This window comes from Rhinoderma darwinii, chromosome 6 (genome assembly GCF_050947455.1).
Source record: "Rhinoderma darwinii isolate aRhiDar2 chromosome 6, aRhiDar2.hap1, whole genome shotgun sequence".
Classification (NCBI taxonomy): domain Eukaryota; kingdom Metazoa; phylum Chordata; class Amphibia; order Anura; family Rhinodermatidae; genus Rhinoderma; species Rhinoderma darwinii.
Window position 1 is genome coordinate 82,531,284 of NC_134692.1, and position 19,423 is coordinate 82,550,706.

Sequence of the window (19,423 nt, forward strand, 5' to 3'; positions counted from 1 at the left end):
CTCAAGGTTTACGAGCGTCTCAGACGCCTCGTAAATTACGAGGAGGAGCTTTTACGTGTGAAACGAGGCAGCTGTTAACAGTCTGTCTTTTCACACGTAACTGCCTCTCAGCGTGTGAACATACGCTAAAGGTACTATACTTCATACCTTCTGGGATTGTAAAGTATTATCCAGCTTTTGGCAGCAGGTAGAAGATTTCTTACGATCTCTTATAGGGGTTGACATTAAGCTTGCCCCTGCTTTAGCCCTATTGCATGTGGGATCGGTGGATTTCTCGCCGGGTGACAGAAATGTAATTTTTCATGTATTACTGTCTGCAAAAATATTACTTGCAAGTGCCTAGTATGAGTGAAGTGATATTATATGTTAATAATAATTGTGTTATGGAACGCTCTTTAGCCTCTATTCAAGAATCCTATAAACTAACACTCTTATGGGAATAGTGGACAAATTCTAACTATTATGCTTCACTCTTGTGATTTCTTTGTCAGAATGTATGGACATTTTACCATGCTTTGGTCGGGAGTTTGTATGTTTACCTTTTGTTTATTTGTAAAAAAATTGTGATTCTAATTCATGTGCTTTAAGTGCAATGTTTCATTGCTGTATGTACTGATTGGATATATATTGGATCAATAAAAACTTTGTTTATTAAAAAAAAAAAGGCATGGATTCGCGAGACAGGGATATAATATTACCACTTTACAAAGCATTAGTGAGGCCTCATCTAGAGTATGCAGTTCAGTTCTGGGCTCCAGATCATAGAAAGGATGTCCTGGAGTTGGAAAAAATACAAAGAAGAGCAACAAAGCTAATAAGGGGCATGGAGAATCTAAGTTATGAGGAAAGATTAAAATAATTAAACCTATTTAGCCTTGAAAAAAGACGACTAAGGAGGAACATGATTAACTTAAATATGGTGAAATCCTGTTCCATGTAAAACCCCCTCAAAAAACAAGGGGACACTCCCTCCATCTGGAGGAAAAAAAGTTTCAACCTGCAGAGGCAACAAGTCTTCTTTAGGGAGGATTTACACAAGCGCGTGCATTTTTGCGCGTGCAGCTCCGTGTGTCATGATCATATGGTGCGCGGCTGCGTGCTTTTCGCGCAGCCGCCATCATTATGACACTCTGTTTATATGTTTGTAAACAGAAAAGCACGTGGTGCTTTTCTGTTTGCAATCATAGTTTGCCTGCTGTTGCGCGAATCACGCACGTCCCACGGAGGTGCCTCCATGTGGCATGCGTGATTTTCACGCACCCATTGACTTCAATGGGTGCGTGATGCGCGAAAAACGCAGAAATATAGGACCTGTAGTGAGTTTTACGCAGCGGACTCACGCTGCGCAAAAGTCACTGACAGTCTACACTGCCCCATAGACTAGCATAGGTCCGTGCGACGCGCGTGAAAAGCACGCGTGTTGCACGGACGTATTACACATTCGTGTAAATCCGCCCTTACTGTGAGAACGTGGAATTTATGGAATAGTCTACCGCAGGAGCTGGTCACAGCAGGGACAGTAGATGGCTTTAAAAAAGGCTTAGATAATTTCCTAGAACAAAAAAATATTAGCTCCTATGTGTAGAAATTTTTACCTTCCCATTTCCTATCTCTTGGTTGAACTTGATTGACATTGACGTGTCTTTTTTCAACCGTACTATGTAACTATGTAATTATGTAACTATGTAACTAGGTAACCATGTAAATACACTAGCTTTTTTTGTGAAGCGCTTTTTAAAATACAGGTGTTTTTCACTTTTTTTTTTACATGTTTTGTGCGTGCTTTTTGTCTTTTTGGCGCAGAATTAGGACTTCCACTGACTATGGAAAGATTTGGAGCGTTTTACGCACCAAAGAATTGAACTGACGCCTCTTTTTTACGCAAAACACATTTTTTTTTAAAACACTCACATAGAAAAGTGCATTGTATGTATGAACTGCTCGCTTTCCCATTGATGTAAATGGGAAAGCTTAATCAAGGGTTTTTTCACGCTTTTTTTGCACATTTTTTGGTGCGTAATTAGGACTCCCATTGACTATAGGAACATTTGGCGCGTTTTACGTGCCAAATAATTAATCCAACGCCTTTTTTCCACGTGATTTTTTACAACGATCGCGTAAAAAAGCGCGTTGTATGTACTAACAATGCACTTCACCATTGATGTAAATGGGAAGCTTAATTAAGCGTTTTTTTTTACTATTTTTTTGCCGCATAAAATGCGTAATACACGCCGTGTGAACTTGTGTACTGCAATATCATTCACCACAAGGTCTTCCCTCTTGACTTTCATCATTCTTAGCCTTTTGGTGTGTCCTAGAGCTCTCCCAGCTGCCATTGTAAAATCACTCCCAAAATGGGAGCTGGACACTGGTTGACAATTTGAAGACACCTTTTCCTGGCTTGTAGTCAAAAATAGGGAGCGGGGGTGAGTCTCCCTCCCGCCCACATTTACGGCATCTGTGAGTCAGGTTGCTTTACCCGATTCACCTTGTTGTAATTCTGGGAACTGCTCCACCAGGTGGCCAACATAAGAAAACATGTGAAATTATTATTTAATTTTTAATACTTCATACCTTGTGGGGAAAAAAAATACACCCAAAAAGACAAAAAAGTAACTTGCGTACATTTTTTATTACATTTGCGGCACATTCACTTTAAGGGACGAATAGCTGAAGCTATCAAAGCTTTATATTCTACCCCATCTGCAAGGGTATTGATGGAAGGGATGTTGTCAAGGCCTTTAAACATAACTAACGGAACATGTCATGGATGTCCCTTGTCACCCCTGATTTTTATCTTCGTATTAGAACCATTGTCGATAGCCATTAGATCAGACTCAAATATATCACAATTAAAGATACCATGCATAAAATTGGCTTATTTGCCGATGGCATCTGCAAGGGTATTGATTGAAGGGATGTTGTCAAGGCCTTTCAACATAACTAACGGAACATGTCATGGATGTCCCTTGTCACCCCTGATTTTTATCTTCGTATTAGAACCATTGTCGATAGCCATTAGATCAGACTCAAATATATCACAATTAAAGATACCATGCATAAAATTGGCTTATTTGCCCATGGCATTATCATAACAATGACAGATCCATATAACACACCTCAACATGTACATAATACATGATGTTTGTTTCCTACTATAAAATAAATTAAACTAAATTGCATCTTTTGGGTTTTCAAATCCCAGACATAATGAAATAAAAGATTTAATCAAATTTTCTTTTTTCCGTGGCAGAGTAAAGCAATTCCTTACCTGGGCATTGAAATTACCAGCTCCAACATTTCTCAAGTTGAACACAATTTCAAACAATGAATGCCAAAATTACAAATAGCATTAGACAGACTGGTCAAATTTGAAACATCTTGGTTGGGAAGAATCCCATTATATAAAATGCTAGCTCTTCCAAGGATACTATATTATGTATGTACACTCCCGATTCCTATTCCTCAACAAATCTTTAGGAAGCTACACAAACAAAAGAACAATTTTATATGGGTCAATAAACACCCTCGCATCCCGTTCCGCTCATTATCCCAGCCTATATGAGCAGGTGGAGTGGGTCTACCAGACCTGAGTTTATATCAAAAAGCTATCATATTAGATCAATTAAAAGATTGGTGAACCTCATCGTCAGAGAATTGTTGTGTCGACATAGAGAAACACGTAAGTCCCTCAAATAACTTACATATGTCCCTATTATTAAGTGCAATAAATTGAAATATTATGCATGACTTCCCACACACAATTCTCCCCATTACTGCTACATTAAAATCATGGAAGGAGTTATGTAATTTTAAGCCACCCCTAGATTCCTTACATCAACTAGACTTTCCAATTACCATGCTTGAACACTTGATTACTAACTTGTCTCTCCAAACATGGACACACGCTGGAATAAAGGGAATAGTTGATTTAGAAGAAAACAGCTTCTTAACTCTTCAATCAGTATATGGTATACACAAATCAGAGTTCTTCAGGTTTCTACTAATAAGACTTTATTTACAGGCTAACCAACTTACCCCAGCTCATATTCCAACCACAGATAATACTTTCCTAAATCAACGGAATACAACACAAAAAGGAATACGATTATTCTATAATATTCTCTTAGACTCCAACAATCTCCAGACTAGACCACCTATAGTTAAATGGTCTAAAGACATAAACATGACATACACAAATGACCAATGGAGTAGGGTGCATTCCATATCTTTAGGAAGTACATCATAGGTTTCATGATGATTTACACATCTAAAAATGCTTTACCAGTGGTATTACACACCACATAGATTATCTAGAATGTTCCCAATAGAAAGCCCTAGACGTTCAATCAGATGTCATATGTGAATAATTACCAGTGATTCTGACTTTTGAATATTTCTTTACACTATAAATGTATCTACAACTGAATTGTTAGAACAGATATGTGACATTTTTTTGTATTGTATCCTCATGACCTGTAATTCTATGTACAAACTAATCAATATTTGTTATAACGATTTGTTATGTCAAACCTTTTATTCTTTCAATAAAATTAAAAAACATTGTTCCAAAAATAAGTAAAATGAAAGTTACTAAGCTCTTTAGTATGATCCATACTACTAGCATCGTTTGTCTATTGAGATTGCATGGCTGTAATTTTATGCACCAGTTGGTAATGGATGTTGTTGAAACACCTGAACTTAACAATTAGGGGTGTCCACACTTTTGGCTATAAAGTAAATTTGAAAATGGCTTTATTTGGTGTATATATATTGATTATTACTTTAGTATTTTTGTAATTTTATAGTCTGTGCAAAATTCAATGTTTGGTATCCCGGATTTTCATTTTAAAACAGACAAAAGCAAAGCAATGTTTTCATTTTTTTAATCAGCCTTTTTATTTCTAAAGATTATGTTTATAGTTTTGTAGAAAAACTTTCACGGCAATGCTTGTAAACATCTGTCAACAGAAGTTTAGCAAAAAATTTAAGGAACAGGTAGCATTCAAGGCAATATTGCATAAAGGGTTACTTCATAAGTACTAAAAGCACATTTCCAGTTGCTAAGATTTTATTGTGTTTTTTGTAAGTCTTTAAAAAAACTTTGATAAGGAATCAATGAGTTTTCAAACTTGACAATCCATCACATGATTTCTCTCATAAGCCCGAGACTAATTGATTTAAAGCTGACATCCCATTGGTCGGCATATAACTTTTGAGTAAAAATACAAAAACGTTTAAGGCCCCATGCACACGACCGTGCCCGCAATCACGGCCCACGATTGCGGGCACGGCCGGCCGCTGACTGACAGCCGCATTTTCGGGCCGTGCTCCCATACAAAGTTCCATAATTCCCGGAACATTTCCATGGCACGGACACCCTTCCGTAGTGCTACGGAAAGGTGTCAGTGTTCAATGAAAGTGAATGGCTCCGTTTTTGCGGACCGCAATTGCGGTCCGCAAAAACGGAGGTTTTTTACGGTCGTGTGCATGGGGCCTAAGCCTGTAAAAGATCAAATACATCAAGTAAAAAATGAAGCGGTACAGATAGAAATTAGATGATGTAATAAGCTCATTGCGTTCCCATTCTGCGCTCTCAATGCCTATATGATTTTCAGATCTTTCATTGCAGACTCCAGGCTCTAAAAGGGAAAGCAGAAAATAAGATGGTATGAAGCCTTCTAGGTATATTTTATACATACTACTCTTTTTGTACTATCACATTTTTTGTCAACAATTTTGCAATGTTGAAGACCTTTGTCAAATAATTTTTCTACAGGCTTATTTAGATGAGCGTGTCCGAAACGTGAAACTCATCCGTATAAATGCCAGTGTTGCGTCAATATGCATTATGTGTGTAAGTTGTTTTTTTTTTTACTTCCGTATGTCATCGTTTTTCTGATCTGCAAAGAAATTAAGGGAGAGATACTTTTTCAACATCTCCTAGCAACAGATCCGTCAAAAATGGACTGTGTGCTTCCGTGTGCCGAGCGCGATTTGCACACACCCATTGACTTCAATGTGTGCGTGCAGAGCGAAACACGTGCAAATATAGGACATGTCATGAGTTTCATGCAGCGCACATACGCTGTGTGAAAATCCCTGACAGTCTGAACGGCCCCATTCATTAACATTGGTCCGTGCGACGCGCGTGAAAATCACGCGCGTAGCACGGACGTATTATGCGTTCGTCTGAATAAGCCCTTAGAGACAGCAGCAGGGAGGAGGATTATACACGGCATATCAGGGAAGGCTGATCGCACAGGCTGTCAGTATCGGAGTGAAGATAGGGAGGAAAGCACACGCAATAGTCTGAAGGGGGAGGGTGTGACTCAGTCTGTGTATCAGTATATAGCGCAAGAACCCACAGCAGACTTTGCAGGGGAAGGGACGGGGAAATCACATTTCTCAACATCAGTGTCTGTGAGCACAAGGGGTTAGAGATCCCTCATCGCCAGTAGAAGGGGAAATCAGTGTCAAAATAAAGCTGTTCTGATACATGAGATCTAGTAAAGACAGAAGAATCCTGGATTCACAGACCTCATATCCAGCATATAATACTGGAAGGGACATGCCTACATGAGAAAAGTCAAACTAGGAACAGGTCCTAATAGGGCATTTAGACAGGGGTTGTCATTGTAAGACAAACCCTTTAATGTGGCTGAGATACAATACCACACACTGCCCTCTGACAAGAGTGGAACGGTTTCTGGAAGAAAGTTACCAAACGCCTTTAGCAATGATATAATGTGTAAAGCCAGCAACTCCGTAATAATAAGCCCAACATACTGTTTGTATACTGGTAAAGTTCATTACTACGATGGTGTGTGAATATGTTGCTCACCTTTATGTCCCAGATACACATGCCTCCATCCATCCCAGTGGTGCAGAACTTTGTGCATTTTGATTTCCCTCCGATCAGCACAGAGATTTGACTGTAAAATACATAAGTTTGTTAAATATTTTTCTGTGTGCATACTTGACTTTTTATTCTTAGAAATTTATAAATTACAACTATTAGCTTTTGGTTTTTATAGGCACGGCTTTCATTATCATATTGCATCTGTCTAGAAGAAGCAGGACGTGGGATAAATAAGGCTGTTTAAAGGGACGGATGATAGATATGGACTACTGTATATCCTGTACTATTTGCCTTCTAAAAAATAGCAGCAACATAAATTTCAATCTCTACTAATGATAGGAATTGTTTGAACTCTTGCTTACCTGATGCTATTTTTGTGTAAGGACTCCAGCACACAGCTATTCGTATCGCTGCTGGCCTTCTTGTCCAGATTCTGAAATCTCTCTCTTGCAGTCATCCCTCTTTGTGAACTTTGCTTAGGAACATCCAGTTTTCCTCCAGAAGTCAGGGTCCCCTGAGCTTCGTTGTATGTGTACAAGATAGGATAGCAGTCGTGACCCTGAATGGCAAATGATAGAATTGAAATTTTACCGAACAGAAGGAAATAAACCTTAGGCCATATTCTCACTCTGCAATGCAAATGTTAAAATGACCACAAAGTGTTCTAGGGCCAATGTTTTTTATTTTTTTTAACTCAAGCATGCCTTATACCTGGTGCTTTAGTTCAGGTTCTTCCACATTGATTTTATTCCGAAAAAACGCAACTAACAAAAGGCAAGGTAGTCACTGGGGAGGCAGATTTGACAGAAGTGATTATATGCAGCACAGACCTTTCTCTGGCTGCAGCAATCTCTAGTTCAGAAACATAATTGACTTTTTTGGACTTATTTTAATGTTATACTGGGTTCAGGGGACAGATGAAAGATAAATATATATATCTCACTTTGTTTTATCATGAATCCCTACCAAGGATGAGGCCCAGGAATCACCATATCCTGGCTGGTGTGACTAGTAACTGAGTATACAAGCAGGCTGCAGGACACACACCTGTGGATCCCGATTGGTGGGGACCATGCGTCTCCTCTCCAGATATTAGGTATATATATTATGTCTTTAACTTCCAGGTTATTTAAAGGGGTTGTGCAGCGGCTCTCACTTCCGCCTGATCTGACATTGGGCGTTGAGAGACACTGCTTGCCACGCTGGCTGGTACAGTTAAAGAAGCAACCGTCTGACACCCAGCAGGTATCGCAAATGAGTCCTATTCTAATTAGTAGGACTCGTGCACAATAGCTGCGGAGCGTCGGACAGTTGCCTCGGCTATACAATACCTTTTATAACAGATAGTAACTGACCGAGTGGAATTTGCTAATACTCACAAAGGTTTCTCAATAGAAATAAAAGAGCATGCTGAAGCGAATACTACATTAATACAGTAAACCCTCTCCTCAAGGGCATAATGAAAAGTAACTATATTGGGTACCAGATGTGATAAAAACAAAAGGTAATTTTGGGGGCATTCTGGAGGAAATTATTACAATTGAGGCTACTATGGGGGGGCACTAATAGGAGCATTGTGGAAGAGCGCTATTACTGATGGGGGTTACTGTGGGTGGAGAGTACCATTACTAATGTAGGTATTCTGGGGAGCATTATTACAATTGAGGTCATTATGGCGACCACAGTTATTAATAAGTACACTGTGGGGAAACACTATTACTAATGAGGCTACTGTGTGGGAGCACTATTACTATAAGGGCCACTGTGGGGGGAGTATTATTTACTAATGTGGCACTCTGAGGGGAGAATTATTGCATTTGAGGGCACTATAAAGGCACTGTGGGGGAGCACTATTACTAATGAGGGCACTGTGAGGGAGCATTACTACTATGGGGTGTACAATTTATGGCACTATAGGGGGCACTATTACTAATGGGGGTTCTTGGTGGAGCATCATTACTGTTAGGGACACTCTTGAGAAGCATTATTACAATTGATGGCACTATGGGGAGCACTGTTACTAATCGGGGCACTGTGGGTTGTATCATTACAATTGAGGGCACTATGCGGGCACAATAACTAATGGGGCCACTGTGGGGAGTCCCATTACTGAGGGCACGGCGGGAGCACCATTACAATGGGGGCATTATTTCCAATGGGGGCCCTGTGATATAGCACTATTACTAATGTGGGTGCTCTGGGGGAGCGTTATAACAATTGAGGTCATTATGGTGGGCAGTTATTAATAAGGGTACTGCAGGGGAGTACTATTACTAATGAGGACACTATTACTAATGAGGCCAGTATGTGGGAGCACTATTAATAGTCGGGGAATTACTATTACTAATGGGGCACTCTGGGGAAGAATTATTAGAATTGAGGACACTTAATAATGGAGGCACTATGATGGTGCACAATTTTTTATATGGGCACTGTAAGGGAACATTATTACTATAGGGAAGTACTATTACTTTTGGGGTGCACTTATGGGAGCACTGTGGAGAAGCAGTATTTCTAATTGGGGCACTGTAAGGTAGCACTATTACTAGTGTGTGTACTCTGGGGGAGCATTAATACAATTGAGGTCATTATGGTGGGCAACGTTATTAATTGGGTTACTGTGGGGAAGCACAGTGGTGCAGCTGTAGGGGCTTCAGCTGCGACCGAGCCAGGGGGGCCTGCTGCAACCCTGCACAAGGTCTGTCAGCAGTTGGTGTAGTATCTTTTGCCTATGTAGTTTTTATTAGGTGAAACTACGCGGCCCCAGATATGCAACAACTCCTACACATACTTCCCCTCTTCATTCCCGTGTCGGGTCCTCTATTGCTCTGCTCCACTCTGTGACCTGACATCGTTCATCATCAGGACATTGTCTGTGGTGAACATACAACATCCTGACACTGATGGGTGTCAGGATCCAGTGCATCGGCAGCGCCTGAAGATAAAGAGGAACCAGCACGGGACCGAGGAGGGTAAGTACAATATAGGAGTTTTTTTTTTTCCTTTGGTCATTTTCCATGCGTTTTCTCTCCAGATAAGAGTAGTTTCCTTTATTTGATTTGTGGATATGTCTGTCACTGTGTTTTCAAACAAATGCCTCCTTGTTCTATTTTGCAGAACTTGACATTTCTCTACTGTGCGTATAATTGCAGTGTCTTGCCCTTTAAAAACAAACAAACCGCAAGCTAAGTGCCACCAAAATTTTATATATTGTAAACTGTACACCACATTAGTAAATTATTTGGTGTAATATACCCCTTTTTAGAGGTATAATTTGAAGTTCCTGGGATCTGTACCTGGCCAACCCAACCATCATGTGCATTTGTATAGTAAGCTACCTCTGTCTGGTGTTCCTATTTTAATTTGCTATTATCATTATATGCTTCTGTGGATATGCCATTGCCCCTATGGGTTATTTTTCTCCTATGTTTCTTAAAAAAAAGTATTTAAGTGGCTTTTGCATAAAAGCACACATTGGGGGTTATTCTAGTGTCAATTCCTTAATAAATATTACAAATTATTTATGGTGTTTGCTAACAATGTCATAATACAGTTTTTCCCCACTGGTTTACAATTTTCCCTGTAACATACATAGTGTTTGGTTCCATATGAAATAAGAGGTACAGTAGGGCCGCATATGTGATGCTGCTATGGTAGCCATATCACTGCATCATACAGCTTTGCATCGTAAGGCTGGATTCACACGACCATGTTACGTGATTACATGATTACAGTACGGGACAGTTGTCCTGCAGTGAGGCAGGGTCTCCTAGCATCGTACATAACTATGATGCTAGGAGCCCGGCTCCCTGCACTGTGTTCGGTCCGGGACTTCTGGCCAAAATACGTTCCGTCCATTACGGACGTAACATGGTCGTGTGAATCCAGCCTAAGTTGTGCAGAGCTGTAATATGTCTGTGTGCATGAGCCCTTACTCATATGATGTATACATAATGTATATAGGGTAAAATATGGATTTTGGAATCGGTGGTGGCGAAGGCATTTGAGGACCTAAGCTGAAATTTTGCACCTGGGCCCCATGAGCCTTCAGCTAAGCCTCTGGGGATGACTATTACTGATGGGGGCACTGTGGGGGAGCATTATTGCTATGGGATGCACTATTACTCTGGGGTTCTGGAGAAGCATTTTTACAATTGGGGGACCCACGGCTTCATACAATTATTTTTGGAAGCACTGCTTGAGCACTATAACTGTCCGACACTATCTACCTGCCAATTTTTTTTCGGGGCACTTAGAGGGTATTATTAATGTCAGAGGCACTATCAGCTTTTTGACATTTTTTTAGAGGACCCTATGTCTGTGGCACTATTACTGTCAGAGGCACGATTTACTGGCCACAATTATATTTGAGGGCACTTTGTGTGGCACTAATTATTGTACAGGCACTATCTGTGTGGTACTAGTATTTTCAAGGGGGCCTATGGCACTAATATTTCTGTAGTATAGTATTTGGGGTTACTATGCAAAAAATCAGACAGTATTAGGGGGTGGGGAGTTTCTGTTGGGGAGGATGATGGAAAAGTGAGGAACCGAAGATGTCTGAACAGCAGACCCTGTAGAGATGAGTCGTGGCTGAAAAGAAGAGTTTATGGCATTCTGTTACAGGTTTAGTAAATGAGGAAATAGAACGATTCCTGTCAGAGAAGATGGCAACAGAATCACTGGAGTTGGTGTATTTTCTGCCTGTGAATGTATCTGATAACTACTGCATTCTCCTGTATGTTCTGTAGTGCTAAATTTCATTTAAAAAGTAATAGCCACCTAGAGGCAGTGTCTTTTAATCCCCTCCCGACATCCGTCGTATATATACGGCGCTGTTGGGCAGGGCTTCCCGCAAAGCGCAGTACTATTACGTCGCGGTGACAGCCGAATGCCAGCTGTATGTGACAGCTGGCACCCTGATGTAACGGCCAGGACCGGAGCTAGCCTCTCAGATGCTGTGTTCAATAGAGATCGCATCATGTGAGGGTTTTTTTAGCTACCGGCACCCCAGCAACGTGATCGCTGGGTTGCCGGTGGCTGCAATGGCAACTGGTGGCCTCCTTGTCTGCTAGCAATGGAGGCGTGCGCCTAGAAGGCTTCCGGTACCATCGGCAAGATGGTGCCGGCTCAGTTTCCGGCTCAGAAGCTGAGCCGGCGTCATCAGCAGTGGCTGCATCTTAGTGGTTTGTAGCAATTCAGCAGCCTGCCATGCGATGGCAACAGGAGGCAACAGGAGGCCTAACAATGGCCTTCTGTCTGCCATTACGGAAGCCGATTAGGCCCCGGCCGCAGCCGGGGCCTGATCGGTTTGCTTTCAGTGAACAACTGACAGTTCTAATACATTGCACTACATAGGTAGTGCAATGTATTCGAACATCAATCAAATAGTTGGACCTTCAAGTCTCCTAGTGGGACTAAAAAAAAGTGTAAAAAAAAGGAAAAATAAAAGTTGTAAAAAATAAAATAAAAGTTTCAAGTAATAAAATAAAACACAGTTGCCCTTTTTCCCTTATCAAGTCATTTGTTATTGAAGAAAATAAAACCATACATATTTGGTATCCCTGCATCCATAACGACCTAAACTATAAAAATATTATGTTATTTGTCCCACTCAGTGAAAGCCGTAAAAAAACACACGAAAAAATACTGCCAGAATTGCTGTTTTTTTGGTCACTTTGTCTTCCAAAAATTTAAATAAAAAGTGATCAAAAAGTCGCATGTATCCAAAATAGGTACCTATAAAAACTATAGCTTGTCTCCAAAAAACCCCCTATACAACTCTGTCGATAAAAAAATTAAAACGTTATGGCTCTTACAACATGGCGACAGAAAAAAATACATTATTTTCAGAAAAGTAATTTTATTGTGCAAAAAGTTGTAAAACATAAAAAAGCACTATAAATTTGGTATAGCCGGAATTGTACTTACCCGCAGAATAAAGTTAACATGTAATTTATGACGTGGTGAACGCTATATATATATATATATATATATATATATATATATATATATATATAACTATGCCAGAATTGCTGTGTTTTTATTTCAAAAATTAAAGTTAGGGAACCAGGAAGGGAAGGGGCCAAACATATCTGATGGAAGTGAGGGTGCCTGTATTATACCAGGACGACACTTTCCCAGCAAAATTCCCCAAACTGCAAAGGTGTGGAGTGTGGGCCAAAAGGGGGATAAGGAAGGACATAATTTATCAATGCGACACTGGCCTGTGCAGAAAGGATTGCTTCACAGCGTAATAAATATCTATGGATTATTTTATTGTTTACCCCATTATTATACCCCCTGACTATGCCCCTGATGTACTCTGCCCAGCTTACATGTACCCCCACATTATAAACTGAAATACCAATAAAACTCCAAACAAAACTACTACCAAGCAAAATCCATGCTCCAAAAGCTAAATGGCGCACCTTCCATTCTGAGCCCTACAAGTGTGCCCAAACAGCAGTTTACTTTCACATATATGGCATCACCATACCCGGGAAAACACTTTTAACAATTTTTGGGGTGTGTGTCTCCAGTGGCACAAGCTGGGCATGACATATTTGCCACTGAATGGTGTAGTTTCCAAAATGGGGTCACTTCTCAGGGGTTTCTTTTATTATTTCACATCAGCGCCTCTGCAATTGTGAACCAATACTGTGCAAGTTGCCAAATTAGGCTCAACTTCGCATGGCACTCTTTCACTCCTGAGCCCTGTCGATAGGCAAAAGATTAGGGCCACATGTAGGGTGTTTCTAAAACCGGGAAACACAGCATAATAATTAGAGAGCTGTCTTGTTATGGTGGCACAAGCTGGGCACCACAAATTGGCATATCTATGGAAAAAAATCCCATTTTCACTCTGCAACATCAAGTGCACACTAATTTCTGCAAAACACCTGCGGGGTTAACATGCTCGCTACACATAGTTACATGGTTAGTACGGTTGAAAAAAGACACATGTCCATCAAGTTCAACCAGGGGATGGGAAAAAGGAAGAGAAAAATTTCTACACATAGGAGCTAATACTTTTTGGTTCTGGGAAATTATCTAAGCCTTTTTTAAAGCCATCTACTGTCCCTGCTGTGACCAGCTCCTGCAGTAGACTATTTCATAGAGTCACAGTTCTCACAGTGAAGAAGGCTTGTCGTCTCTGCAGATTGAACCTTTTTTTCTTCAGACCAAGGGAGTGCCCCTTTGTTTTTTGATGGGGTTTTATATGGAACAGGATTTCACCATATTTTTTGTATGTGCCATTAATATATTTATATAAGTTAATCATGTCCCCCCTTAGTCCTCTTTTTTAAGGTTAAATAGGTTTAATTCTTTTAATCTTTCCTCATAACTTAGATTCTCCATGCCCCTTATTAGCTTCATTGCTCTTCTTTGTATTTTTTCCAACTCCAGGGCATACTTTATATGAACTGGAGCCCAGAACTGAACTGCATATTCTAGATGAGGCCTCACTAATGCTTTGTAAAGTGCTAATATTACATCCCTGTCCCGCGAGTCCATGCCTCTTTTAATACACGACAATATCTTGCTGGTCTTTGAAGCAGCTGATTGACATTGCATGCTGTTATTTAGTTTATGATTTACAAGTACAGCCAGATCCTTCTCAACAAGTGAATCCCCCAGTGTAGCTCCCCCTAGGACATATGATGCATGCAGAATGTTGGTACCCAGATGCATAACTTTACATTTATCTACATTAAACTTCATTTGCCAAGTGGATGCTCAAACACTTAGTGTGTCCAAATCAGCTTGCAATTTACGAACATCTTCCATAGACTGAACAATACTACATAGCTTGGTGTCATCTGCAAAAATAGAAATAGTGCTATTAATCCCATCCTCTATATAATTAGTAAATAAGTTGAATAATAGTGGTCCCAGCACGGAACCCTAGGGTACACCACTTATAACCGGGGACCATTCAGTTTAGGAATCATTGACCACAACTCTCTGGACACAGTCCTTGAGCGAATTTCCAATCCAATTACAAACTATACTTTCTAAACCTATAGTCCTTAATTTACCCATTAGACGTCTATAAGCGACAGTGTCAAATGCCTTTGCAAAGTCCCTAGGTGAATACCTTGAGGGGTGTAGTTTCCAAAATGGGGTCACTTCTGGGGGGTTTCCACATTTTTGGTCCCACAGGGGCTTTGCAAATGCGACATAGCGACCAGAAACCAATCCAGCAACATCTGTACTCCAAAAGCCAAATGGTGCTCCTTCCCTTCTGAACCCTAGTGTGTGCCCAAACAGCAGTTTATGACCACATATGGGGTATTGCCGTACTCCGGAGAATGTGCTTTACAAATGTTGTGGTTCTTTTTTTCTTTTATTTGTTGAGAAAATTTTGAGCTAAAGCTACATCTTATTGAAGAATATTTTTTCTTTTCACTGCCCAATTCTAACAAAATCTATGAAACATCTGTGGGCTCATAATGCTCACTACACCCGTAGATTAATTCTTCAAGTGCTGTAGTTTAGTGAATGGAGTCAATTTTGGAGTGTTTCCACTGTACTGGTACCTTAGGGGCTTTGCAAAAGCGACATGGTGCTAAGAAATCAATCCAGCAAAATCTGTACTCCAAAAGCCAAATGGCGCTCAGTCTTTTCGGATCCTTGCCGTGTGTCCAAACAGCAGTTTATGACCACATATGGGGTATTTCCGTACTCCAGAAAAGTTGCTTTACAAATGCTGGGGCACTTTTTTTCCTTTTTGTTGAGAAAATGAAAGATTTTGAGCTAACGCTACGTCTTATTGAAGAAAAAGGATTATTTTTATTTTCACTGCCCCATCAGACTGAATCCAGATGCCTTAACTCCTAATTCATCACACCTATAACCTCAGTTTATTGCCCCGGGTTATCTGAATGATGTATCACCTCATGTACTAATTGTCTTTGTGTAACATCTTAAATGTTGTGCTTTTTTTTCTCAGTCATTCATTTGTACATTGCCTGACGAAGGGGCCTCTGTGCTTGCATATAGAACTTTTATGGTTAGCCAATAAAAGTATCATACCTACTGTACTTTTGTCTTTCTTGACACAAAAGTATTTGACATTGAATAAAAAACATGAAATGCCTGTGGGGTCAACATGCTCACTACATCCCTAGATGAATTCCTCAAGGGGTGTAGTTTCCTAAATGGAGTCACTTTTTGGGTATTTTCTCTGTTTTGGTTCTTCACAGGCTCTGCAAATGTGACATTGCCTCCGCAAACCATTCCTGCTAAATTTGAGCTCCAAACGTCAAATGGTGCTCTTTCCCTTCTAAGGCTGGGTTCACACGACCTATTTTCAGACGTAAACGAGGCGTATTATGCCTCGTTTTACGTCTGAAAATAGGGCTACAATACGTCGGCAAACATCTGCCCATTCATTTGAATGGGTTTGCCGACGTACTGTGCAGACGACCTGTCATTTACGCGTCGTCGTTTGACAGCTGTCAAACGACGATGCGTAAAAATACAGCCTCGTCAAAAGAAGTGCAGGACACTTCTTTGGACGTTTTTGGAGCTGTTTTCTCATAGACTCCAATGAAAACAGCTCCAAAAACGGACATAAAAAACGGCGCGAAAACGGCGCGAAAAACGCTGCGAAAAACGCGAGTTGCTCAAAAAACGTCTGAAAATCAGGGGCTGTTTTCCCTTGAAAACAGCTCTGTATTTTCAGAAGTTTTTGGTCACTACGTGTGCACATACCCTTAGCCCTGCTGTGTGTCAAAACAGCTGTTTATGACCACATGTTGGGTATTGTTTTAATCGGGGGAAATTGCTTTCCAAATTTTGCGGTGCTTTCTCTCTTTTAGTCCTTGTGGAATTGAGGAAAAAAATTAGCTAAACCTACATTTTCTTTGAAAGAATGTAGATTTTAATTTTCATGTATTCCAATAATTTCTGCAATAAACCTGTGCGGTCAAAATGCTGGCCGCTGCCTACCGCTCGCTGCCTGGAAGTCCTTCTCGGCCTTTGATGGGAGCAATTTTCTTGAGGTGTTTAGTCTCCCAAATTGGGTCACTTTTGGGGGATTTGCACTGTTTTGGCACCGCAAGAGCCCGTCAAACCTGACATAGTGCCTAAAATATTTTCTAATAAAAAGGAGGCCAAAAATCCACTAGGTGCTCCTTTGCTTCTGAGGCCGGTGCTTTAGTCCATAAGCACACTAGGACCGCATGTGGGATATTTCTAAAAACTGCAGCATCTGGGCAATAAATATTGAGTTGCATTTCTCTGGTAAAACTTTCTGTTACAAAAAAAATTGATTAAAAATTAAACCTGACATGGTGCCTAAAATATTTTCTAATAAAAAGGAGGCAAAAAAGTTAAATAGCAACAGTTTTTGTGTGGTATAACTGCCTGTCTTACAAGCAGATACATTTAAATTTGGAAAAATGCAAATTTTTTACATTTTTTGCCAAATTTTTTGCCATTAGATCGCTGGTACAATACACTGCAATACATCGATGAGTTGCGGAAACAGCGTAACTCGCTGAGCTAGGTTGTTTCCGTAACTCCCATCGTAGTGAATGGCAGTTACAAAAGCAGCGTGGATATGTCATAAATGTACTTCATGGGAAAACCACTATAAATGCCGTGGTCGCTATTGACCCCGGCAGTTAACTAGTTAAATGGCCAGGAACAGTGCCATCTCTGTTCCTGGCCATTAGAGCAGCGTGTCAGAAGCTGACACCTGCAGTGTATGGAGCGGGCTCAGCGCGTGAGCCCGCTCCATACATCATACTCTCCCCGCTCCATGATGTGCCGGCACATCACGGGTCGGGAAGGGGTTAGGTAAGGAATGGTCAGGGGGCCCGGCGCTGCCAGGTCCCTTGACTGCCGGCTATAAGACGCAGGGACTTTTTAGCAAGATTTATTCTTGCTAAAAACGGCGTCTTATAGTCCGAAAAATACAGTAAATACTGAATGTATCGAGCAAATTTTGCCAGTAACATAAAGTCAAATGTGTCATAAGAAAAAAAATCGCAGAATCGCTTGGATAGGTGAATGCATTCCGAAGTTATTACCACATAAAGCGAAACGTCAGATTTGAAAAATTAGGTTCTGTCAGGAAGGTCAAAAGTGGCCAAAGCGGGAAGGGGTTAAGACCATAGCAACGCCGATAACTCATACATATTAATCCCCCCATCTGTCACAACTTGGTAACAAATAGATTGCAAGACCCTTTAATATCACAACAGTAGATATCCACCTCATGAAGATTGCCTACAACCTTTTTTACAAAAACGAATATAAAACATTACAATACAGAGCAAAACCAGAGGATATATATTAGAGACTATTAGAGATATTGTTAGATATTGTAGTGACTAAAACATGACCGTCATGATAATTTTTAGAGAGATTGAAAAGATAAGTGTACTTACAGCAGCTATTAAACTATTTTCAGTAATAAATGTTACACACAGCAGAGGTAAATTATCGGTTTTTAGAGTAGTGAACCTGAAAAACAAGCAAAAACAGCTAAATAGATTTAGAACTGGCCAAACTAAACCAACAAATAATACAACATTTTGGTCATCTCTGCATTTGACTGGGACAGGCAAATATTAAGCATTCCTGTAAAGTCCACGTTACACTGCACCGAGTCAGTCAGGAGTTGTAAGCACAATTATAGAAAGAATTGTGGCTTATGGGTTTTAGGGCATTTGTGCTTTTTGGAATCTGTCAATCCATAAATATTCTAACAATGTAATATACACACACAATATGGCGTTGATATAAGAATAGTTGAAAACCAAATGTGCTTATCATTGCAAAAATAACAAATATATGTTTTTGGACTTCAATTTGCTTACCTTGATTTATTTGCCATGCCTTAAAGAGGCTCTGTCACCAGATTTTGCAACCCCTATCTGCTATTGCAGCAGATAGGCGCTGCAATGTAGATTACAGTAACGTTTTTATTTTTAAAATACGAGCATTTTTGGCCAAGTTATGACCATTTTTGTATTTATGCAAATGAGGCTTGCTAAAGTCCAACTGGGCGTGTTTAAAGTAAAAGTCCAAGTGGGCGTGTATTATGTGCGTACATCAGGGCGTGTTTACTTCTTTTACTAGCTGGGCGTTCTGACGAGAAGTATCATCCACTTCTCTTCAGAACGCCCAGCTTCTGGCAGTGCAGACACAGCGTGTTCTCGAGAGATCACGCTGTGTCGTCACTCACTTCCTGCCCCAGGTCCTGCATCGTGTCGGACGAGCGAGGACACATCGGCACCAGAGGGTACAGTTGATTCTGCAGCAGCATCGGCGTTTGCAGGTAAGTCGATGTAGCTACTTACCTGCAAACGCTGATGCTGCTGCAGAATCAACTGTAGCCTCTGGTGCCGATGTGGCCGACACGATGCAGGACCTGGGGCAGGAAGTGAGTGACGTCACAGCGTGATCTCTCGAGAACACGCTGTGTGTCTGCACTGCCAGAAGCTGGGTGTTAACGAACAGAAGTGGATGATGCTGATTCGTCAGCATCATACACTCCCATTCCTAACGCCCAGCTAGTAAAAGAAGTAAAAACGCCCCGATGTA

The 19,423-nt window shown here is 40.6% G+C and overlaps 1 protein-coding gene across 5 annotated transcripts in view; it reads right to left on the reverse strand.

Moving 5' to 3' along the window:
• Positions 1-4,865: 4,865 nt before the first annotated feature.
• The window catches only part of ARPC1B (actin related protein 2/3 complex subunit 1B), a 75,794-nt gene continuing 61,236 nt past the window's right edge, over positions 4,866-19,423 (reverse strand). For all 5 annotated transcript variants that reach the window (XM_075829991.1, XM_075829992.1, XM_075829990.1 and 2 more), the window contains 4 exons: positions 18,265-18,340; positions 7,225-7,421; positions 6,845-6,935; positions 4,866-5,642 (listed from right to left, as the gene is read on the reverse strand). In XM_075829991.1, the coding sequence (XP_075686106.1) occupies positions 5,604-5,642; positions 6,845-6,935; positions 7,225-7,421; positions 18,265-18,340 (403 nt within the window). In that variant the 3' untranslated portion in view covers positions 4,866-5,603. The remainder of the gene's footprint in view (positions 5,643-6,844; positions 6,936-7,224; positions 7,422-18,264; positions 18,341-19,423) is intronic.